A 25,119-nucleotide genomic window follows, 5' to 3' on the forward strand; every position below is an offset into this window, starting at 1 on the left:
TGTGTTCTATCACAGAATCTATAAAATTTTCAATTAAAACAAGTAGAAGACATGTCCAATGCGCTTTTAAGAGTGTCTGATGAGTGCCAGTACCCGAGACCACAGGCCGACTCCGTAGATTCATCATGAACTAGTTGAGTGTTGCATCTCAGACATCACTAACCTTACAAGACAGCCACTGCTCATCAATGGCATGAACAAGCAATGAAAATTGCTTATCTGGGATATAAACTTGTGAACATGAACCCTAAAGACGAGCCAGGAATGCCAACCATCACTGCAACTGTTTATGGTCTGTAATACCGGGAGACACTCGTGGCCAATGGCCGGCACCACCAGATCCTTTGTCCTGATGCCATGTCTTTTACCAAAGGGAGGAGGCAGCGTAGAGCTAGGATGTACAGGAAAGACTCCAGTTACAGCAACCCAGAAAAAGGCTAATTACCTGTCAAATTGAACAAATTATTTTGGATATGCGGTGAAGCATTTTCTAAAAAAAAATCAATGGATGTGTTTATGGACAACATTGAATATCAAGCATGTGTAGCTACTTCTGTGAAGAGTAGCATGGTCTATTATATGTATATTTTCTGTCATTCTGCCCAACACGATACTAGTTTGTTAGTATAACAATAGCAGTCAGACATTACCAGTCATTGAGATATTGCACCCACGGTTCTCTCAACAATTAGGTCTCTTGACAATGACAAGTATTCGGAGGCTCGGATCAAAATAAAAAGACAAGTATTCGGAGGTCTGGTTGTCGGTCGTAATTGAAACAGCCTAAAGAAATATTAAGCAGGCCTCGTATAGGATACTGAGGCAGCTTTGACATCAAGACGGAGATCCAAAATCAATTAATATTAACGAGGCCGCAGTTTAACATCTACTCAATGCTGCACAAACATGGAAGCACTTAAACCTGGATCAGTAAGAAGTGTGGAAAAATCAGACAGTGACTTTTCCCTAAGCAACATACTACAAACAAAAAAAAACGTTGAAATTACAATGTCTAATGCACAGCACCATCAAACATGAGCAAAGCAACATCATTGTTTTTTGTAGGGAATATTATACATCTACTTTTAAGTACCAGAAATTCTGCTTACCCATAAGAAAATAAACCAGAGTTTCCACGTGCCTACACTCTACTTCATCCCCCAGTTTTTTTATTTTTATGAACATATCATACGATCAGATGTCAGGAATCAAAATGGGAGCTTTGAAAAACCCTGCAATTCTCCCAGGTCCTGCACTGACACGAAACACTTTACAATATCAAGAGTAGCTGAAGAAGACTCAGTGACCAATTGTTGAAATGTCAACTTAAGAGGATTTCTAAACTTGGTTATGAAACTCAATCAGTGTACCTGTTCTCTGCATTCTTTTGCTCTACTCCAATGGCTGCATTTGCACTCTTATATCTCCTATTTTTTTTACTATTTCAAGTTTCTACAGTTCATAGGCCAACATTTGATACACACACACACACTCAGAGAGAGAGAGAGAGAGAGAGAGAGAGAGAGAGAGAGAGAGAGAGAGAGAGAGAGAGAGAGTCTACCAGATAATGTAATATTTTATTAAAGCAATAAACGAGAATGTCCATCAAGTACCATATATACGTATCAAGAAAGCAAGAAAAGAAGAGAAAGTGCATCAAACATTGGAACCTACAAAATGATTTTTCCCATAATTTGCTTCTACAAAATTACCCCAAGCTAATTACCAAAATTGAAGCCTGAAAAAGGGTTAGGGACAAGAGGAAATAGAGAAACTCCGAGAACATCCTTCGTGATGGAGACTCTTTAAAATTTCAACCCAGAATGAATGGCCACCACCCCTCCAACAAGATTTTCATATTCAACCTTCTGAAATCCAGCATCTGCAATCATTGAAGCAAACATATCCTGCAATCGTCAACCACACAAATTATACATGGTTAGTGCAAGATTTGAAACTCCATAATAATTAAGGAGAAAATATCGGTCTCTCACTGTTTCTGCAAATTATCAGTTAAGTAGTTGAAGTAATAATGGAGCCAGATTCTACCCGAGCATACATAGTTCAGGCATTTTACACGGAAGGCAAACTTTCCTTAGGGTTTTAGACATAGCCACATAGGACCGTTATGTCCCGTTACTTAGATGCGCTTAAGCAAGCTCACCTAGGTCTGTCTAACACAGTGACGAGTGTACCAGGAGTGGTCAGAATATAGACTTGACATTCCACAACTTATAGATGAATCATTGCTCTCAATAGTACACTCAGGCTCTTGTACACAGGAAACAAAGCACAGCCCAACCAAACAAAACCGAGCCTTAACTCCCAATCAATTGGGTTCAGTTACATGAATTCACTTTCTCCATTGAGTTCTGTCAAGGCCATCTTGTTCCAGATTTCATAGTCCGATTCATTTCATAAGGATAGACACTTATGGGTTTATCTCCAGTAAATATTAAGGGGTGAATCACATTTGGTACTGCGAGTGTACTGCGAGTCTAGGACGCAATACCCTTGCGTACCAGCTAATACATGCAATTTTAGCAAAAACCAACACACTAATACTCAGCTCTGTTGAATCTAAGTTTTCATCCAGCCTCGAATAATTTGGGAACTATGAAGCACCAACACAACGAACTAGTTGCTAAATCTGTTGTACACATGACATACTGTGGAGTCAGGACCATTGAATTTTCTCAGTACTTTTTAGTTGGACACTTCTCTGACACGCATGATTTATAGAGATACAACGAGGGACCTGAACAGGTATGTTTTAGCTCGGTGATCTAGGAGGATTAAATAAAACCATTGAACCTTAGGAATCCGGACTGAATAAAAATCCACTTCTAGGAGGAAAGTAAAGGCATCCACACCAATACTAAAGGAAAACCAATTCATTCCATTTCTTAAATTAATTCAAAGTTCAAACAATATCTAGAGTCGTTTAAATAGGCTCCTCCAGACCATAACAAGATAAAGATAAGACCAATCTAGCTATGTCTCCTAAAAGATAAATCCTAGAGTAACAAATAAATCTACCAAATCATTTTCTACAATAAAGGAAACTGTCTGAACAGATGAATCCTAGTGTAACAACTAACTATCCACCGGGATCAAGCACGAATAGCATGTGGGGGTGATCCTTCTTGTTCCTTATCATATATTATACGCTTTATAGAAGAACTCAACTGTGACAAGTAAGAATAGTGGTCCAGCTCTAAAATCAAGAATATCCAAAGTCTGAATAATGACAGAAAAGAAAATTGTGACGAAACGTCTATTGATGCAGGCTGAGAGTCAATCACAGCAGTTCGAAATCCTGCTTATAACAAAAGAGGACTAAGCTCCGCCGGGTAGGAAACATTCTCCAACAGAAAATTGAGATCGATACCCTATATCCGATGAGAAATCAAGTAAGCATGCTGTTGAAGAATGTCCTTATTTGCTTCATTTATTTCTTAACTCTATTTATTTTATTTAGGGTATTCTTGTAATTCCCTTCCTATTTTGATATAAATATATTGTGGAGTGTAGATGCTAGTTAACGCTTCTACCTCTCTTACGTTCTTTTCTCTCTCTTCCTCCTTCCATTCTTTTCTACAAACCCTAAATTCATATGATATCATTCAACTTGGTATCAGAGCGCCCGATCCAAACCTAAAAAAATAATACGCAGCTTCAGTACATCGTTGTAACTTGTAACATAGCCAGAAGTGCTGATGTCGTCATCTGTACAATGACGTCAGCGTGACGACATCATACTGTATGGACTCGATCGTCGCAAATCACATGGGTTGAATCATCTCCCTCGTGGTAATAATGGTGATTTTTCCAGAATTTTTTGACCTCATATGACAGTCCTACGAATTTTTGAATGTTTTTCGAGTTTTTTGAACCCTATTTTGCGATCTGTGATTTGGTGCATCTCCTGTTACTTCTGAAGTTCGAAATCACTCCTATGGGTGCCGAAATTGATAGCCCAGCATCTAGCTATGGCTGTTACATGTTTTTCCTCCATTTTTAAGCTCGGTTTTGTGGAAAATTGAGGTTGGCAGCCCATATTTTATATCCAGCAGGGGTTTTTTTTGGTTCCCTTGCTGTTGTGGCTCTCTTGCTATTGTGGTAGATATCAGTTGCTTTCTGGTTTGATTTTGGCTGCCGGAACTTATTGGTTGTTATAGATGGTGTTTCGAGAGTTGTTACTTTTCTGATATTTGAATCCTACCCACTTGGAGTTCGTTTGACATGTCTGGAACTGATAGTAAAACAGTGACTGATAGTAAAATAGTGACACAAAGCAGAACTATTGTGACTCCTGATTTGCCCAGATCCATTCCCTCCAAGAAGCTTGATGGTCTGAATTATTTGTCTTGGGCACATGCGGTGAAAGTTTATTTGCACGGCAAGCACCAATTGAAGTTTATTACTGACCTCCCGCCTCCAAAAGGTGATGCCTCATTACCTGAGTGGGAAGAAGAAGATTCAGATCTCATGTGTCAGTTGTGGCATAGTTTGGAACCTCATATTGGGACCACCGTTGAGTTTTGCGATATATCAAAACAAATTTGGGATGCTCTTGCTGAATCCTTACGGAATAATGTTTCTAGAGTTTTTTAGCTTTATGAGAAGATTTGGGAAGCTTATTTATCTTACTGTTACTCGTCCAGATATTACTTATGCTGTGAGTGTCGTTAGTCAATATACGCATGCTCCTCGCCACCCCCATTTTGAGGCTGTGTGTCGCATCCTCCGTTATTTAAAGTGTGCCCCCGGCTGTGGGTTGTTGTATTGCCCCTCTCCTACCTTGTCTGTGATTGGCTTTAGTGATGCTGATTGGGCTGGGAGTCATTTCGATCAGCGTTCTACTTCTGGGTATTGCACCTTCGTTGGCGACAATCTTGTCACTTGGCGTAATAAAAAACAGCATGTTGTTGCCCGTTCTAGTGCTAAAGCAGAGTACCGTGCTATGGCTCATACTGCTTCCGAAATGATGTGGGTTCATTCTCTTCTTGCTGACTTTGGGATCACTGTTCCTAGTCCTATGCAGATGTTTTGTGATAATCAGGCTACCATCTTTATTGCTAGCAACCCCGTTTTCCATGAGGGAAGCAAGCATATAGAGGTTGACTGTCACTTTATTCGGGATTTAATACTGTAGAAGCACATTGTCACTCCGTATGTTCGCTTTGAAGACCAACTAGGTGATATTCTTTCGAAGCCTTTATCTCGTTCTTGTTTCGGACAATTGATCATCAAGCTGGGCATGTTCGACATCTATGCTCCAGCTTGAGGGGGAGTGTTGAAGAATGTCCTTATTTGCTTCATTTATTTCTTAACTCTATTTATTTTATTTAGGGTATTCTTGTAATTCTCTTCCTATTTTGATATAAGTATATTGTGGAGTGTGGATGCTAGTTAACGCTTCTACCTCTTTTGCGTTCTTTTCTCTCTCTTCCTCCTCCTTCCATTCTTTTCTACAAACCCTAAATTCATATTATATCATTCAACTCATGCATTAAGGTCCAATATATTGGAAACACAAACATATTGGCTGTTTGAGGGGCAATACGATTTTTCCTTGAAGAGGTAGCCCAATGAGGACAGGAACAAGGCAAGAGCGGGACTAGCACAATGACAATCTTTTCGTAAAGATTCATACCTAAAGAACCCAAAAATCCACATCTAGGAGAGGTAATATCATTCTATTTCATAAGCTAATCCAAATAATATCCATAGTCCTACAAATAGGTTCCTCTAAACCACAACAATAAAACAAAGATAAGAACAACCTAACTATTTTCTGAATCCATAAAGTCTTGGGTAAGAAATAAATCTAACAATCACTAAATAATATATTTTCTACCGGTAAAATAACATATTGGTGACTATATATGTAACTTCATCGTATAATTAATAAAAACAAGTGTGTTTATACAAAAAGATGGTTTGAAAATTAAACACTTCAAAAAATAGATCAAACAAATATCCGCATAAAGCTAACTGATGGTATGGAACTGGGGGATGGAGATGTCTGCTAGGGATCAGGAGTAGTATTTAATAAGATTTAGGAGGCAAGGGATGAGGGGGAGGGAACTTTCCCTCCAAAATGAAGGGTAAATGTGACATAAAACATTTAATTTGAATGGACGTAGCAAAGTTCCATCCAAAATGCGGACGGAAGGGTGTCAAGTGATACCAATTGATAGATGAGGGGGTGTGGTTGATCGGTTTTAAAGATAAAGGGTTTTAAGTGATAGCGAGTACAAGATGAGGGGGTCTAAGTGATTTTTACCCTAATTTCAATGTTTAGTAGCCTTGTTTGGTTGTTGGTATTATATTAACAATTTATCTTTTGTCCTATGTCATGCAATTTGTCTTTTGTAATTGTAGTGTTAGAACCTACTAGTTTTGGTTGTTTTGGGTACAATATTAATAAGAATTACAACTAAAAACACGTAAAAGTAATACCTATATCTTTTCTTCCTTGTCCATGTCCCTGCTTCTTAGTTTCGGATGTATGGGGAATCGGGGTATAACTTTTGATTTCAAAAGGTTTTCCATCAGTACGCGGAGGCTACACTGCTACAGATGAGTGAGGTCATCAACATGAGAACTGGTGAATGTTGCGGATGACGTAGGAGCCAACTCGTTGATCATACTCTTGTGAACCATACACTTGAGAGATCAAGGCAAATGATGGCCTGCTGGTTTGTCTTCACCCTTTATCGCCTTTCACAATGGCCCACAGATGAAAACCAAAGAAGTTGTAAGAGAAATGTGGAATAGGAAGACCGGCAAGAGGACGGACTCTACTACCCCCTCTTCAGCTTCACAAACTGGCACCAGACCAACAACGGAAATCCAACATCTTCAGCCTCACAACCTCACACAGTGGGGACGATGGAAACCCAAAAGAGTGAAAAGTTCATGGAAATGTGGACTTTTCATTGTACTTCCACATAGAGGTAAAAGTCACTTGCTTAATATATGCTAATTATATCAGAAGGACTAGATAGAGTCACGAGGAACATTAATACTGTCTTATTGTCAACTGTTATCTTTTACCATCCATTCTGTAGGTGGAAGACGACAGAAACCCAAACTGCCTCGCATCACCCATAATCCTTTATAAGTTCTTCAAACCAACATAAGCAGAAATCCAAAGGAGTGGTTGGCTTTGGGATACCAGAATACAAGGTTCTTTCACCAGAAATTGCGATCTCATTGTTCGAGGAACAATATCCTAAGCCTGGTTGACAATAACGGTGTTCGATAAACAGTGCCAGAGGAGATAAAAGATAAGATTCTATGGCATTGTGTGGGTTTATTTGGAACTCCTATTGATAAGAGAGAGGATGCATATCCAGCTTTAAGATCAGCAGTGGAATATAGAGTTTCCAATTCTACGAGGGAATCCCTAATAAAACCTGTTACTGAAATCAAGGCTGCCATATGGTCCATTAAAAGGGATAAAGCACCAGGTCCAAATGGATACAATTTTAGTAATTTTAGGAAGAATTGGGATATTGTTGGTCCTCTCTCTCCAAGAAGTTTGGGGATGCAGTAGTTCACAATATTGGTAGATCCTTGAATGTCAAAGTTGAATCTTTTATTTATCATTGGAATTGGAAAGAGCCAAGGTATAGAAGTGTCATCACGAGGGAAATTATCCCTCAGACTTTAAGCCTAACTCCTCATAACAAGATAGTGTGACTGCTAAATCAGCTTGGCAAGCTTTAAGGACTGTTTTTTCTAGTATTCCCTTGAGCAAGTGCATCTGGTTTCCTCAGCATATTCCAAGATGGGCTTTCATTGAAAGGCTGGTATAGTGGTATTTCTGGGAAGATTAGGGACAAAAGACAGAGTTCTTTGTTGGGGACTGATCACAGATGTAAAGTGTGTTGTGTGATGATGGAGATGAATCCCATCAGCACCTCTTGTTGGAACATTTTAATAAAAATAAAATAAAATACTTATTACCTATCATTATTTTTCTGTTAGAATATTAGTGCATAATTGTTATCTGTTACAAAAACATAAAAGTGATTTATTCCTATCATTATATACAACAATGAATGAGACTTAAATATAAAGACCTCTATATATAGGGTTTTGGACATGGGTGGAACGTGTGTGAAATGAGAGAAGATGTATATACCCTACGAGAGAGCGAAAAAGGTGAAGGAGTTTTATAAACTAATTTCTATACTTTGGGCAACTCGGTTTGTGACTCGTTCAAACCTACCGATGGTCGTGATCATCAGATTAGGAAAGCTAGTGAGCGCTTGGGTTGAATCTTGGGACTAGTAGACTCCGGTTGTACCTTCACGAGGGGAGGAATATTAGCCTTAAGGTAGTGCCTAGCACGCCTCTATATCTCACAGGCTAGCTCTTTCCTACTCTTAATATTTTCGAATTGTCTTATTTCTAGCTTGTTGAATTTTCGTATTTTACGTGCTCTAATAATCTTTGAGATGAATGATATTTGTGAATAAAAGCTCTAACATAAACACCTCTTTTTTATTGCAGACATTCTAATCTGGTTTGGGGTAGCATTTTGTGGAAGATTGCGTTGGCAGACCACTGCTGCATTTGTGACAGAAATTGAATGCATTTGTGCTCACAGGCCAGGGAATTTTCTTGCTCTAATATTGTTTAGAAGCTGTCACTAGCTGCTACCAATTGTTGGCTGTGGAAGGAAACGAATAGCAGGCAGTTCCAGAGGAAAGAGATAACAACAGAGGCCTTGAGTTTTCTGATTGAGGATGAGATTAGAGCTAGCATTTGCTCTGGAAGGTGAAGCTGACAGATGATAATAGACATTTGGTTAGAAAGTGGAGGCTATTGTGCATACTGATGCTCTGGACTATCAATGAAGGAAGCATGGTAATGTGCACAGAAATTAAATTGGGTTTCTAAGCCTGCCCTCTCTGATGTTATTTGGCTTTGATTAGTGGGCATGGTTCCACAGCAAAACAGGTATAGGAGGGCCATTGTTTCAGTGGTATTCTGAGAGCAGTCACTTTGTGCATATTGTCAAAGGTTATGTCTGTCTCCAATCCTCCCCCGCCCATACCCCCAATGATTGGGGACAATATGGGTTCTGTTGTTGTTAGAAAATGGAGGCTACCAGGCAGAATTTTAATAGTTTGATTTCCTTATTCCAGTCATGGTTGGTTTTCTTTTGCTCTGGTGCAGCAATGTCGCTTGCTGTTTTGTCTGAAGTGTAGACTTGGTTAGTTGTATTGTATGGGCTCTGACCCCTGGATTCTAGTTTATTTGCTTATAAGAAATTAATTTACCAAAAAAAAAAAAGAAGACCAACGATAAGCATGTATGTCAGTGGCAAGTGTGTAAGTTTAGTAACAGCAAGATGAGGGCTAAAGCCCTTGGCAATCCAGAAAGAACAAGAACAAAAAGGATTGGAAGAGTAAAAAAATTGTCACGGATCCCAAGAATCATTACCTGAGGGGGAAAGCGACGAATACTCTCAACTAAATATTGGTAAGACTCCCGGTCACCTGCAACGAGCTCCCCAAGGGCTGGAATTACCAAGAATGAGTAGTAATCATACCTGCAGAAAGATGTGTAAGCGTAACACATACAATTAACAGGAAAACAGAAAACCTAAAGAGACAATGAAATTGCATAATGGATAAGAAACTCTGGTCCAGTAAGAACAGGCAATAACTATTGAATTGAATATGACACTGACTGGATAAAATTCATGAGGACTTTTGGGAGATCCCTAGCATGTAACAAATGTACTTGGATCCTTTGGGCCCCTAAGAGCATAGAAGAACACAATGACAATGATAAGATAGAAAACATGATCAATTGCCAATAATTAGAAGGAATACATCATTCGGCAGTTCTTGCGTATAAGCATCACCAAAGTGTAAAAGATACTCACAACTGCTTGAAACCTGGTGCTTCTACATGACTCAGTTCGAGGCAAAGAAACCTCCCTCCGGGTTTAAGTACCCTAAAAATGGACCAGAAGCAGTCAATACTGAACATCATATGTGAATTAAACTGGAACAAGTATGACCTAATAATGTACTATATAATAAGATTAACAAGGAACATATTTCAAGAGGCAAATAAAATTATAATGTATGAAGAAACGTAACTGTGCATGCATGTATTAAATACTGTCATCACTAATAAAAAATAATAGTTATTGACTTATGGTGAAGTAGTATTAGAAGTGCCCAATTTTTGTCTGGACCCACACGTTCTCATGAATCATACATGTTGCTCAAAAATAAAAGCTCTGTGTCAGTTACCAAGAATGCCTTTTGTTGTTTCTCTATTCTAAGTCTCTTCCTTCCCAGTCGTTAAAAAAGAAAACTGACACAGATGCCATGCTGCCTGCACTACCTTTCATTGTGCAGCATTCAGTGTAATAGACCTGGAAGTGCTGCATATCTGTCCCTCTCTCCCCCTATGAGAGCTTGGTTGACAATTTGGGTACACATCATGAAGCATCTTTGGAATAAACATGATCAAGTCAAAAGTTTATAATCCACATTGCAAAAGTTCAGTGGAACCAAACAGAGTAAAAAAAAATTAAGGTGCTCAGGTCAGTGAGTAGCCAACAAATGGAGCAATACAAGTTGAAGTTGGGTTAGCACACCAATTTTTGTGATTTGGTAGTTACCCAAACTTCGGCAGAAGTTCTTCCCCATTTACAAGGGTTCGCACATGGTTTTTTTTTCACCATCCACCAGACAGAAGTCGAGCAAATCTGATAAAGACAAAGGTCTCTCTCTCCCTCTACACACGCATGTGTGATTGGAAACAAATCCGCACCTTTGTGGACTCATCTTCTTTGTCAATGTGAATATCAAACCCCTCATCTCTAACGAAGTCTTCCTCAATCTGCAGTTTAGCGCTCTCTACACACGCATGTGTGATTGGAAACAAATCCACATCTTTGTGGACTCATCTGCTTTGTCAATGTCAATATCAAACCCCTAATCTCTAACGAAGTCTTCCTCAATCTGCATCGGACTCATCTGCAACCATCAACCCCCTTGCTTCAGCCATGTCTTAGAGAGGGGAGTCCAATGCAACACAGATCCCAAACCACACCGGTGCCCGTGTCATGTTGTCCCTGATACTTCCATATCACAGAGATTACCACTACGTCCACTATGATCCATGCAGAGTGGCGGAGCTAGGATATTTTGTCCGCTGGGGACAACTTTTTTCCCCCAAAATGACAATTCATAGAAGTAAATATTTCAAAGTGCTAAGAAAACGAATACTTAACTAACTGATACTTTTTGAATTGGAAACCACCCGCTGGATCATGGAACATGGATTGCATAGAATAGAAAGGACAAACATGGTCTGCCGCATGCTCTACAATGTGGCGGTCATGGATCGCAATATAAGAACTTATGGTAACAACAGGAGCAATTTTATCTTCATATCTAGATATCAAAAAAAAAATAGCATCACCAAAACTAATCATGTTAAAAACACATTTCTAGGGGCATATGGAAATTTTTCATCGTTGTGAAGCTTCACTCTCCCTTGATTCAGTTAATTATAACATTTCCCGACCAAAGGAATTTTTTAGAGAACTTAACCAAAAGCGATCTCTTAAATAGTTGAATTTAGGGTTTTAGAATGTTAGTAATTCATGTTCAGAAGGTGATGTAAACATAAGGGTAACATCACTTTCTGGTAATACCTGTGAAAACCATGAGAAAATAATCAATTTTCATGAAGTGTCAAAATCTCTTACACCTGAAGGCTGGAAAGTGTTTTGAAAGAAAAAGTTAGGGCTCAAAAGCATCAAATGAATCAGATTGATATAACAATGCAACAGAAACAAGCGTCTCATCGTTTACCATTTCACCTAATTCAATCAATTATTGAGCTCTTGAAGTTACATGTCTATGACTCTTGAATAACTTGTAGCCATGGTGATGAGAGTTTGTCACTTCTTGAGATCTAGCCCTGATAGGGATTTCTATGAAGTATATCCATTGGATCACATACTCCAGCCATAGCAACTAATTTCCCATGTTGCAAAAGCCTGTTAGAGACGACATTTTCTACCATAAAGATTGTGGAGCACGGATTTCACGATATTATGGCTAGTTACTGGACGAATGATAGCGTGGTTATGCATGTCGAGAAACACAATTTAAATAGGATACGAAATTATCATGCATCATTTTTTAAATCAAACAAAACGGTCGAGTCATTTATAATAAAAAATACATCTTCTGACCTGAAAAAATTTTCTTCTTCAGGTTATCGATCAAGAAAACAGGTTGGGTGTTGTTCTAGGTTAGGTTTTACCCGCATTCATAGAACAAACTCATCTGTGCGACTGTGTATTATGCAATTATAAAGATAAATACATACAGTTGCACGCAAGAAGGAAGATTCAAGCACAGAATCATTACTTCCTGAGGCATGACCCGGGTCATGTTATCTACCATACGAAACAAAATCAACCTCATAACTGTTCAAATGTCTCAAGACTTCAGTTACTGTAAGCAATGAAAGTAATGTTGCTCGGTGGATGTAACAAGAAGATGTACTTCAAGTCAGATAGCCAAAACTTACCGACTCATAATCAGCAGGTTTCTTTTACTATTTCTAAGTTTTTTCTAACCAATTCTGTGCAACTAACTCTTAGAGTACTTAGTAGTTTCCAAATAGACGAAGTTATTATTGAATATTGATTACCCTTTATAAATTAGAAGTCAAGATTAGGTATAAAAAACATAAGAAGAACAATCGCCCATCGATGTACCCATCTGCCAGCTCAGTTAAAAGTTGTATGCCGGTGGATTTCCATTTGATGAACGCAAAATCCAAAACAACCGAATAACATGTAAATTAGCAGTCTTCCAGCAAACCACCTTGTTAGGTTCATATGTCATGTATATTCATTATCTATAATTAAAGGTAGAGAAACCTACTTAAGTTTAAACATCTAAAACCTAAACACCTATTATCTATTACGCTCTTAGTCCCAATTGCATAACACATGCAGACATGCAGTGCACATTCCAACCAAGGTCAGAGCCACTCTAGCAAGTGGGTTCGCTCAACCCCACTGACTTGCCAAATTCTCAATAAGAGGTATAGATTGTAATCGTATTTACACTTATGACCCCATTGATATTAAAAACCTGCCCCAAGGAACTCCAATAAAATTAGGTCCTTTGCCCTGTTTTTAATGTATCGCCAAACACGCATATCCAATTTTTTCTTACTATAAATAAAGCTTAGCATATGACGTGGACCCCACTGCCCAAAATTCTTGGCTCTGCACCTGATTCCAAGCTTGTCCACACACTACAAAACCAATCACCAAAACAAAAGTAACCAGCAAAGAAAATTTTACATTTTCTTTTTCTCCTTTTAAATTATCCAAAATTGACCATATGTACATAGGGGCCAACATTCTAATCTCTGAACCATGATGAACCCCTAGATGATCGTAAAAGAGCATGCATGGTGGATCAAGACCTCAATCATTTTGCGAGAAGGTACAAAGTTTCAGCCTTCAAGTGTCACTATAAACCACTCTAACCCTAGCCAGATAGCCATGCAAAAGACTGACAAAGCGAGCCATTCCATTTATCTAGCTTCACAATTTATTTAATGGTTCTCTACGTTGTAGCTATATAATCAATGTACTGATTTTAAGCTGCTACAGCAAATAACAACTAGGTCAAGAAGTAGGTGTTACCTGTAGGCTTCAGCAAGAACTTTTTCTATGTGTGTAACATTCCTAATACCAAAGGCAATTGTGTAACCATCCATTGAAGCATCTTCAAAGCATAGAGCTTCTGCATCTCCTTCCACCCATCTGAGGGATCGGAGATCTTCAAGACCTAAGACATCAAAACAAAATGTCGTTCTGAATAGAAACAGGATATATCATCCAGAAGATTAGTCTCGCTCCTGAGGAGAGTAATATATGACCCTCTTAATGCCAACTTCATTTCAAATATTTACCTCTCTCTTGAGCCCGTTTTTTGCCAACATTCAACATATTGGTGTTAATGTCACATATGTATATCTGAGTTTCTTCCTGTAGATTATCTTGAAGAACATCTTGCACCGCTCTACGAGAGACACTATTTAGACTTTCCAGGATCCTAAAAGCAACATCCCCTGTAAAGTAAGAGTATTTTTAACCAAGCTAGAAAAGTGCAATGCAGATAGAGAGGTTTCAAAAGAAGGCAAAACAAAATTAGTTTGTGATAATTTATGTTACATCTTTCAAGATGAATAAACTGATTTGATATGCAAGCTTAGCTGTATATGATACAATCCTGAGATGAAGGATAGCATCACCTACATATTCCAAGACATGTTGTATCTTATCTATTGTTTAATTGGGACCTAAACTTTCACCTATATTCACAGAAATAGATATGTGAACATAAATTGTTCAGCGTATCCCCAACATGTCTCTGTCCTACTTTGTAGACATACCTTCATGACATGTCGTATAGATAAGTCTTGCAAAGTAGATAAAATATACAGGTAAGGGTGAAAATGAAAATGATGTCTTGAAATTTAAATTGAAGTACAATCATTATATGTCTCCTTAACAAATTAAAAATCCCACAAGGAAGCAACACTAAGCAACGGAGGGAGTAATACTTAGGCAACTTGAGTATCAACAACCCATTATGCTAGGTGATGCCATATATTCTGGTACTCGCAACAATAACCATTAAGCATCCAACAGCACACTTCATAAGGTACACAAACTGTTAAGACTTTAGAGTCACCAAATTTGTAAAAGCACAGTGACATCCTTGGAACTACTATTCCCACAACTAAATTTCAATGTCCTATAAATAGCTAGGGTCTAGTCAGGCGATAAACGCCGACTAGTCGCCTGCCTAATCTAGGCGTCGGCCACCGCATAGCGCCTAGGCGGGCCGCCTTTAGAACACTACTAAATTTGATTCATTTCTTGAAATACGAGAACATCAATATTGAATCCTCGTAAACCTTTGGTTAGGATGCATCCTAAAGAAATGAAACCACAAGCCTTCCCATGGAAAAGCCGTTAACAATTTCTATTGTGTACCACTGCCTTCTACAAAATTTCTTACATCCCAACCTAAAGTCTAGAAATAAAAACCTTTTCCCTTTTCCCCATTACCTCACTTCGCTAGACAAATTTTGAGCATTATATATACATAGTTTTGATTTTTGGAAGTACGGAAGGCATATATATGACCAGTAAAATATTCTCTCTTTTTGTACAGGGAAACTAAAATAGACTTGAAATGCTATATTAAATTGAGGTTGGTCTTCACGTCCCTCTAAGAATGCAAAACTAAAATTTTATTGTCCATTTACATGTTTTCAAAAACCAATCAAAGCACTGTCAAAGATTATTTCACATCCAAGTCCCTCTTCTCCCCTTTGTAGATGTACCCTACTACATAAGATACCATAATAAAAACCAAACGACATTGCATGTGCGAACAGAAGAGCTTACCTGTGCCACCAGCCACATCAAGATGCCTCATTCCAGGAAATGGATTTAGTTTGGAAACCAGTCTGGGAAAAGTTCAAGCATAATAAATGCATTGCAGAAAATCGAGGGGTAACATGGTACAAACAGTAAAACTGCCAAGATGCATCACCACAAAGTCTGACCTATCCTTCCATAAACGATGTAATCCACCACTCATCACATCATTCATGAGGTCATAGTTTGAAGCAACGCTGCTGAAAACATTGCCAACCATTTGGCTTTTTTCTTCTTCCCGCACTTCTTTAAAACCTGAAAGTGTAACTTGGGATGTGACCTTGTAACTTGTTGCACTAGAAAAAATTGATTCATCATTCATTTATTCAACTAAAACAAAAAAAAAACAAAAAAAAGGATGACTTTTGAGCATATAAAACTAATGTGAACCAATACCCCGGCATCGATAAGTAAAATCCCCAAACTTGCGTCAATTTTGTTTGTATTTTACCTGGTTAATAAATATAGATGCCCGAAAAAGCACGGCCACCCCACTGAGTAGATACTTTCATGCATAACACAGTCTTACACATGTTCAATTTGTGTCCAGGCAACACCAACACTTGTATGTTTGAGACACCTGTAGAGTCTTGATACAAGCTCGAGAAAACTAAATGGAAGCCAGAGAATTAACCAAAAAAGAGAAGTGGGAATATAGTTATTTCTCGTTTGAGCTTTTTCTATCTGAAATCCTAAATCTTTATGCTTCTTAATCACTTACGAATACCTAAGATTTATAAGTAAGATATTAAGGCTTTTTATCTCACTTCGATACATAAATACAAACATCAAGTAAATTATTTTGTCCGATATTCATCGCAGGAGGTGAAATTAATAACAGCAGTAATTTAGCAATGATCCAGACCTAATTAAGGAATAGATGACAAAACCTATTAATGAGCAAATTACACGTGGCAACAATCCACTGAAGTGCCGCCAAGGATGTTGCCTCATTATTCCACCAGCACCAACCATCCAAGTGGAGGATTACTCGCCATGGCTAGTGTAAGTGAAGATATGCCCTATCCGTAATGGATATCCAAGCAAACAACCAGACAGCAAGGAGCATCCAACCAGGAGAGTTCACAGGAGGTTTAACAGCCAAGGAATGATTGTGTCATGTCTTGTCAACTAATCGGCGAGGAGGCTTGCAGCAGAACAGACACCTGAATAGAACCAAATCTACACACTAAGAAGAAATGACTAAGCCTAACCAAGGTTAATTGATGGGTAACCCATATTTGGTTACCTCTTTATCCATGGCTTCAAGTATCAACAGCCAGGCAGGCAGGTGGAGGGGTCCCTCCCTCCCTCTCGATTATATACTACATTCCCTTTATGCCCCTGCTCTCGGCACTCTTATGCTCGGCTGAGCTCTACTCACCCAAAGTACATTGCTCCGTTGTTGACTTGGCCATCGAAGGACATTCTGGCAAAACCCCACCAGCTGGCGTGTCCCAGGCAGTTTATTGAATTTTGCAAGAGTGGACTGAGTCAAAGCCAAATCACGGTCAAACCTCGAAGTTAACACATGGCAGCCCTGCCACATTTATAAAATACTGGACACTCTATTTCTTCTACGAAATTTGGTTGGTAGCTCGATGCAGGCTATAAAGAACTAAAAAAAAAAAAGTATAAATGGGGGCCCAAGGAAGTTTTGTTTCTGTTTAACAGATGTTGTTAGTGGTGTGACGCATTTCTAGCATTAGGTGTGAGCCTTGTTCCAAGAGTTACTCTTCGAATATTTGGTAGTGTTTTTCTAATTTTCCTGCCACTTTACAGACCAACCTGATATCTTTCCATTAGGATTTGCAACCATTACATCCTCTTCTACAGCTTTAACCTCATAGCCACTTAGTTCTCCAACCCTAAAACATCAAAACAATCTTTAACTTCATCAAACACTGTCTGCAGATACCATTCACATCGCCCAGAAGAACAACGCCTATTTTGGTCTCGTCTCACCTTTTTAGCTAAACCCTAACAGTAGTCCCTCCATTCACTACCAAATCCCCAATATTTCCTAACTGTCCTGCATCAGTTTGGTACGAGAGCTAAAGTTTTGCTACCATGTTCATACAAAATTGGAATTAGGTTACCTGAAAACAAAAGCATACGGTCCTAGTAGTATTTCATCCAGAAAGTTAATCTTCAACCCCAAAATAATCACGAGTATTAGAAGGCAGCGATTCAAATGGCAGGACAAGAAAATCATAAAATTAAGCGTCTGTCAAAGGCAAACACGACACACGATAAAGAATAAGCAAAAACCAGGAGCAAGTTTGAGAGAGAGAGAGAGATACCAAAGCTTGTCGCATGAGAATGTAACATAGAAGCAGGAGTGAACCGAGGCAACAGTTTGCTTCTCAAACTCTTCGTTATCATTCTTAATGCCATAGTTGCTCCTAAACACAATGAGAGTACTTCGTGTTACATGGAGCAAAAGATAAGAGGCAATTTAAGTGTTTAGGAGGTGTTGGGTGGGGATTAAGGTGATCAGGTGTTCCACTGGTGGGTTTTTCACTACGAGAAAAGCCTTTTAAGCATAAATATTAGCAACGAATTACGGGGGGGGGTGGGGGGAATAAAATGTCATTTGGAGTTTCCAAACAATTAGGAAAACAATAGTAAGGGAAGAACAAATCAATGCGATAAACAACAACGATCAAATTGAATAAACAAAAATGCTACGTGCACAACGAAAGAACAGAACACCAGTCACAACGTGCTGATGTCAGCATGATAGATGTCGTTTCGCTTAAAAAAAGAAACAGCAACAGGACTATCAAAATACAGAGAAAATAGAAGAGAGAGATAGGGGCTCCCACCACCACCACCTCCGGCGACCACAATTCCACTTCCCACCACCACACAACCCAACCCCGGTGCTCCCCCACCTCTGCTGACCGCCGCCACCTCCGCCAGCGGCCATCGACAATTACCACCTGAAACCGCCCAGTCACAAAAATCCCAAATCACACCCACCACCGCCAAACATCCACCACCAAAGAACCACCGCTACACAGCCACAAAGCCGAATTCATACCCCCAAAACCCTCCAATTTCAAATTTCAGAACCCAAGGCCAGAAACCCCTGAATTCAAAATTAAAGCCCTAACCTGAATACCCTAATCCAAAGCAAGGAAATTGGAAACTCTTACCTCTAAAACAGTCCACCGCCCGCAGCCGTTGCCAATGAATCACCACCTCCACCGCCCGGGGGGGGGGGGGGGGGGGGGGGTGGGGATTTCGGATTCTCCAAACGCAAAACCCAAAATCACAAGAGGTCAACGTGAAAGAGTGAGACGAGAGAGAGAGAGAGGTGGCCGGAGTTGGTGTGAATGAGAATGATCAGATAAAGAGGGGAGAGGGGTGTTCGGTCGGGTGGGGGGAGGGAGCGGAACGACGTCGTTTTGTGCTGACGTCAACACATTGTTTTATGATTATGTCAACACATTGTGGCTGGTGTTTGTGTTATAAGTGAATTCATGATTGGTTGCATTCAACACTTTCCTCCTTCACCACTACCCTCCACACAACCGCCACTATTATTGTCGTCACCACCACTCTACCACTATGTCCACCACCACTCTAGCCGTCACTAACCATTGCTCCTATATATACCCCCACCCACACTCCGCCACTACCACCACCATCACCGACCTACCGTCGTTTCCACTACCTTCACCACTATAACAAACACTCCACCACCGCCGCTACCACCACCACTATCATTACCACCATTACTTCACCACCAATACCACTCCCACCACCACTACTCCACCCAATTCACCACTACCACCTCTATCAAACCCACTCCACCACCATTCCACCGCCACACTACCACAACCAGCACTCTACCACTACCATAAATACATAGTGACCATTAGTTTAATTAAAAGAAATTCATGAGTGATTTTATTCAACTCTTTCCTCCTCCACCACTACCCTCCACACTGCCGCCACTATCATTGTTGTCACCAACACCACTCTACCACCAACACCGCCATGTTCACCACCACTCTAGCTGTCATTACCGCCATTGCTACCATATATACCCCCACCAACACTCCGCCACTACTACCACTGGTACCACCACCATCACCCCTACCGCCGTTAGCGCGTTGTGACAGGTGTTGTGTTACGAATGAATTCATGAATGGTTGCATTCAACCCTTTCCTCCTCCGCCACTACCCTCCACACTACCCCCACTATCATTGGCGTCACCACCACGACTGCCACTCTAGCCGTCATTACCACCATTGCTACTATATATACCCCCACCAACACTCCGTTGCTACCACCACCACTATCACCCCTACCGTCGTCAACGCGTTGTGACTGGCGTTGTGTTATGACTAAATTCATGAATAGTTGCATTCCGCCCTTTCCTCCACCACTACCCTCCACATTGCCCCTACTATCATTGTCGTCACAACCACATCCATTCTACCACCAACACCACCATGTCCACCACCACTCTAGCCATCATTAACCATTGCTACTATATATAACCCGACCAACACTCCCCACTACCACCATTATCACCCCTACCGCCGTCGCCACTACCATGACCACTTCACAAATACAACAAACACTCCACCGCCGCCGCCACTACCACCACCACTATCACTACCACCATTACTCCACCACCAATACCACTCCCACCACCACCACTCCACCCCATTCATCACCACCACCTCTACCACACCCACTCCACCACCACTCCATCGTCGCACTATCACAACAACCACTCCACCACTACCATAAATACATAGTGATCGTTAATTAAATTAAAAGAAATTCATGAGTGATTTTATTCAACCCTTTCCTCTTCCACCACTACCCTCCACACTTTCGCCACTATCATTGTCTTCACCACCACCGCTCTACCACCACCACCACCATGTCCACCACCACTCTAGCCGTAACTACGACCATTGCTACTATATATATACCCCCACCAACACTCTACCACTACCACCACCACCCCCACTACCGTCGTCACCACTACCATCACCATTTCACCACTCCAACAAACACTCCACCACCACCACTACCACCCCACCACCACCACCAGCACCACCACCATAACCACCTCTACCACACCCACTCCCCCACCACTATCACTCTACCACCACTCCATTGCCGCGCTACCACAACAACCACTCCACCACTATCATAAATACATAGTGACCGTTAGTTAAACTAAAAGAAAATCACAATAATTAACGAAAGTAACATTAATTCATTATCCATACTATAAAGTATTGCAATGGGTGTTTTTGTAAGGAATGTTCTGAGTGTGACTAGTGACAAGAATTCATTGGGTTGTGATACAAGCTTTGAAGTAAGGCGTGTGAGAACTTTATCTCATTTGGCATAATCCATAAGTCTTTGTTTAAAATTTAAAGTTCCATATCTTGCTATATCTCATAAATCTATAAAATTCTGAGAACACTTACCGACATAGTACACTCTCCGTCCATTTTTTTATGCTCCAGTATTTCACTTTAGCCTGTCCCTTAATAAGTGTCTATTTTAAAAAGTTAGTGAGTAAAAGTTAGTGCATTTTTCATTTTGCCCTAAAAAGTAGATTCTATTTTGAAAAGTTAGTAGGTAAAAGTGTAATGATGATGCCTTTACAGGGGTAAATATATAAAGTTATAATCGCTCTGTCCCTTTTTAAGTGTCCGCTACGGTTCTACGCGTCATTTCAATGGTTTATATCTCTCGACGTATATTATATTTAATATTTTTAAAATCATTGTCTTATAAAAATAATTGAGATCTATCAAACAAGATCCATATTACATATTTTTGAAAATATATATTGAGAGATAAGCAATCGAAAATGGCACGCAGAACCATAGTAGACACTTAAAAAGGGACGGAATGAGTAACTTTTAAAGTGTAATGATGATGTCTCATTAAAAAGTTGAATTTACGAAGTGGAATATTTAAAAAAGGATGAAGGGAGTATTAGTTAACACATTTTTAGTCATTGGCTACTAATAACTTAATTTGAAATATTAGTCCTTGCTAACCATTAGGATAATGAGATTCTAAGTTGAAAGTTTAGTAAAATTCTAGTAAGCAACCAAATAATGTCTAGAGCATCTCTAAGCCAACTAGGTACTTGATCCCATTGGCTTTTATAGCCAGTCAAAACAATTTTTGGAGTTGAGTTTTGTTCACCTCCGCTTAAGAAGGTAACATTACCCTCCTTTCTATTAGTTGAAATGGTGTGGATCCCACCACAAAGTGATATCATGCTTATCAAAAAGTGTAGTGCACGGGTGGGACCAATAAGAGGGAGGGTAATGTTCATTGCACTCCAAATTTTGTGCCTTCCAAGGGGAGAGGCAACCCAAGCGGCAAAATGCCTCCTACCGCTCCTGCACGGCAGTTGTAGAGAGCCAAGTACAACTCAACAAATGGTACCGCTAGATTTTATTTGGGACCTTGTAGAGCAGAAACTTGATTATGAGAGCCCTAGAGCCAAAAAATAATTATGACCCTTTAAGATAAAATGATCAGAAAAATAAAATTGTACCTTTTTTTTACTTTTAGCTAGGTAAAGTAAAGAGTAGGGTTGGAGATGCTCTAACAAGCACTAAATGTTCATTGTAACAAGCAATTTTTGTCGTAATTTTGATACTTACTGTACATACCCATTCGTAACTAACCAGAATAATACGTCATAAAAAGTCATAACTTATCAACCAAAAAGGTATGCGAGAAATCAAACTAAAAAGTGTATAAAGTTCGTATCTAATCGTAATCAGACATAACTTCACTATCTACGGAACACACTTTTGCGTTACTACACCCAAAAATAAGAATCATAGGCGGGAAAATGCATAACATCACTAAGGTATACGCTATATGAATAAGCCCAGTAAAAATTTTATTCTGAATATTCAGAGGTAGTGGGAGACTTCATCGGCAGTAACTCCACCCTTTTTTCTTAGCTTCTTTATTGCTAACTTTGTTTGTAATTTTAGGAGAAGAAATCATTGACATTCAATTGTGGTTCCTTCGTAGAGAAGAAAATGATGGGCCTGTGCTAGATATTTTTTCATATGCTAAAATTAACAGTTTCTATCTCTTATTTTGATTTAATATATTTCTATCAGGATGCGTTGTATCAAAATAAAAAATGATGTTCAATGGTGGGAACTCGGACTTTGTCGGACAAGCCCAAGTTCGGCTCCCTATAACCCCTAATTAGCTCTAAACATACTGCTAACACCACCTAGCTTTGGTCCCGAAGTATGTCTGGTGGGATCCCATACAAATAATGGTGTGGTGTGACGGTTTAGAAGATGTGGCGGAGTACCATATCTATATGCACCTCCAATTCATGTACAAAAAAAATTACTTCCGATTGCCCGCTTAAAATTCCTGTGTGCACGAGTTATTGCTAGTTTGTTTCAATTCAGTGTATGATATGTTTATTAAACAATTTTTCAGCTTAAAAAATTTAGCATTCAACTTTCATTACTTAATTTTTCAACTTTTAATTTCAGTTTTCAGTTTTATCAAACAAAATTATATGAATGAGTTTAAATTCTTTCCACCAGCATACATTCATTGCAGTAATCTAAACTGAACCTTCTAGTAGGGCCGCTGAGTAATCTATCTACCCAAAAAATCAGCTTGTTTGGACATCATTAGGCATATCAAAAATTAAATTTTGGTTTATAAAATATACGGTCATTGACTACTGAAAAAGACTAATATGAAAAAGGAATTCAGATGAAACAATTCCAATTTGGGTCACTCAAAATCTCAACCTTTAAAATCACTTGAATGCAACTCCAGCAATGTCACATACCGTTGAATACATAATCAAACCCATAGATAGGAATCAATACATACACATTACATGTACATCAACGGACCACCACAGCAGCAAGAGCCGCATGGAAATTGAAACGAAGAAATCAAACATGCAAAGTCAAACAAAAAAAACCCTAATATGGGGCGATTCAGAGAGATTTTAACATATTTGAAGAAAGGTCTGACCTTGGAGATTGAAAATCCACGGGGAAGTGGTGAGGGAACTTTTGTATTTGGGGTTACGAGGAGTGAAAGTGTTGGTGATGTCCGAGCCTGCAGTTGGGTCGTCTGAAGAGAGACAGAGAATCACACTTCATTAACCTGCACGATGAACACTGGATAAAAAAAAAATCAGAAAATTGGTCTAAAGTCCAAAACTAGTTGCTTAATAGGCCATTTAGTCTGGGCTAGGTTTTAATACTGTTAAGGGTCCATTGAATTAAAAGTTTTACCGTGTAAGGTCCATGAATGGACAAAAATGCCCACCTTAGCATTTTTAAGGCCCGGTAGAAAAAAAAGGGTTTATAAGTCGTCATTTCAATCTCTCGTTTTGTTCTTCATCGTGATTCTCTCTCTCTCTCTCTCTCTCTCTCTCTCTCTCTCTCTCTGTTGTGCCGATGTGGTGGCGACGTCCGATCGTCAACAGTGGAAGCTCCCGTAGCTGTTCCTGTGGTGGTTTATTTTATGGGCTTCCGATTGCAACCATGGCCGGTGGTGTGCGAGGAAGATTTATGCAATGAGGGGGGCAAGGATTAGATAGGGGAAGAGAACGCTTAGATTCGGAGAAGAAATAGAGCTTCAATGACAATGAGTAAGATAAAGTAGAGGGAGAGTGCCAAAAACCCGTTTTTCACGCACAATGGGCGTGAGGTTGAAGAAAGCCTTGAAATTATCCGGTGTGGTTGAACCTTCAGAGGCTACAGTGCAACATACTAACTTTAGCTTAATTGGGGTCATTGGACTAGTCTTTGACTTCAGATTTGACCCTACCCATCATTTTTCGACATGTAGAATCCATATAGTACATCTATTTTTTCACATTCTACTTTAAGAATTCCGAACTTAAACAAGTAGTATTTTGCTAGCAGTTTATAGAATATATTGGCGCAGATAGCCTTATCTATTGCTATTTTTAGAAGATACAGAGTATAAATTAACGCAAATAATGTTATCTGTTACTTTATTTTGGAGAGAGAAAAAAAAATAGATCGAAAAAGATAACGTTCAGGTACTTTTTTCACATACTATTTTATATATTGCCTTTCTTTTCGAACACACAAATGATCTACCTTGTGAAATAAAAAATAATTTGGAGAGTGCCAAAATCACTTTCTAATATAACTTGTGAGGCTATATAAGATTTCACTATGAGTAACCACTTGGTTGTGAGAGTTTATTTAACTTTCAGACAAATGTGGTTAATTGTGAAATTCTGGATTATGTGGTATGCCAATATCATCAATAGATAACCACAACTACCAAAATATGTTCTCTGAATCTTAATAACATCACACAGATAGCTGTGGTTAACTGTGAAATTTTGCACTATGTTATGCCAACAATATCAATAGATAACCATAACTGTCAAAATATGTCAAAATATGTTCTCAGAATCTTGATAAAAACACAGAAAGATGTGGTTAACTGTGAAATTTTGGACTGTGTGGTATACCAACAACATCAATAGATAACCATAACTGTCAAAATATGTTCTCTCAATCTTGTTAAGAACACAGAC

General features: G+C 39.2%; 1 protein-coding gene, 1 long non-coding RNA gene and 1 other non-coding gene across 6 annotated transcripts; 2 read left to right on the plus strand and 1 right to left on the minus strand.

The window, feature by feature from the left end:
* Positions 1–1,558: 1,558 nt before the first annotated feature.
* LOC131336681 (2-methoxy-6-polyprenyl-1,4-benzoquinol methylase, mitochondrial-like) lies at positions 1,559–23,719 on the minus strand. Of its 4 annotated transcripts, none has more exons than XM_058372601.1 (9): positions 23,568–23,719; positions 17,839–17,940; positions 15,664–15,790; positions 15,503–15,564; positions 13,996–14,154; positions 13,727–13,871; positions 9,914–9,985; positions 9,466–9,574; positions 1,559–1,907 (listed from the first exon to the last, which is right to left on the minus strand). In XM_058372601.1, exons 2-9 carry the CDS (start codon positions 17,930–17,932, stop codon positions 1,806–1,808), a joined length of 870 nt encoding a protein of 289 aa, XP_058228584.1. In that variant the 5' UTR covers positions 17,933–17,940; positions 23,568–23,719; the 3' UTR covers positions 1,559–1,805. The 4 variants fall into 4 exon arrangements, 3 of the variants coding, with proteins under 3 accessions (XP_058228584.1, XP_058228585.1, XP_058228583.1); XM_058372602.1 differs by lacking the exon at positions 23,568–23,719 and adding an exon at positions 15,987–16,115 and having other exon boundaries at positions 17,839–17,916; XR_009202905.1 differs by lacking the exons at positions 1,559–1,907; positions 23,568–23,719 and adding an exon at positions 11,279–11,441 and having other exon boundaries at positions 9,497–9,574.
* On the plus strand, positions 4,738–9,297 carry LOC131336682 (uncharacterized). Its single transcript, XR_009202907.1, has 2 exons — positions 4,738–6,965; positions 8,530–9,297. It is a non-coding gene; the product is annotated as an uncharacterized LOC131336682 (long non-coding RNA).
* Positions 8,871–8,978, plus strand: LOC131299353 (small nucleolar RNA snoR100). The gene has a single exon (XR_009190740.1). It is a non-coding gene; the product is annotated as a small nucleolar RNA snoR100 (small nucleolar RNA).
* Positions 23,720–25,119: the final 1,400 nt, after the last annotated feature.

Source organism: Rhododendron vialii, chromosome 8a, assembly GCF_030253575.1.
Source record: "Rhododendron vialii isolate Sample 1 chromosome 8a, ASM3025357v1".
In the NCBI taxonomy this organism is placed as follows: domain Eukaryota; kingdom Viridiplantae; phylum Streptophyta; class Magnoliopsida; order Ericales; family Ericaceae; genus Rhododendron; species Rhododendron vialii.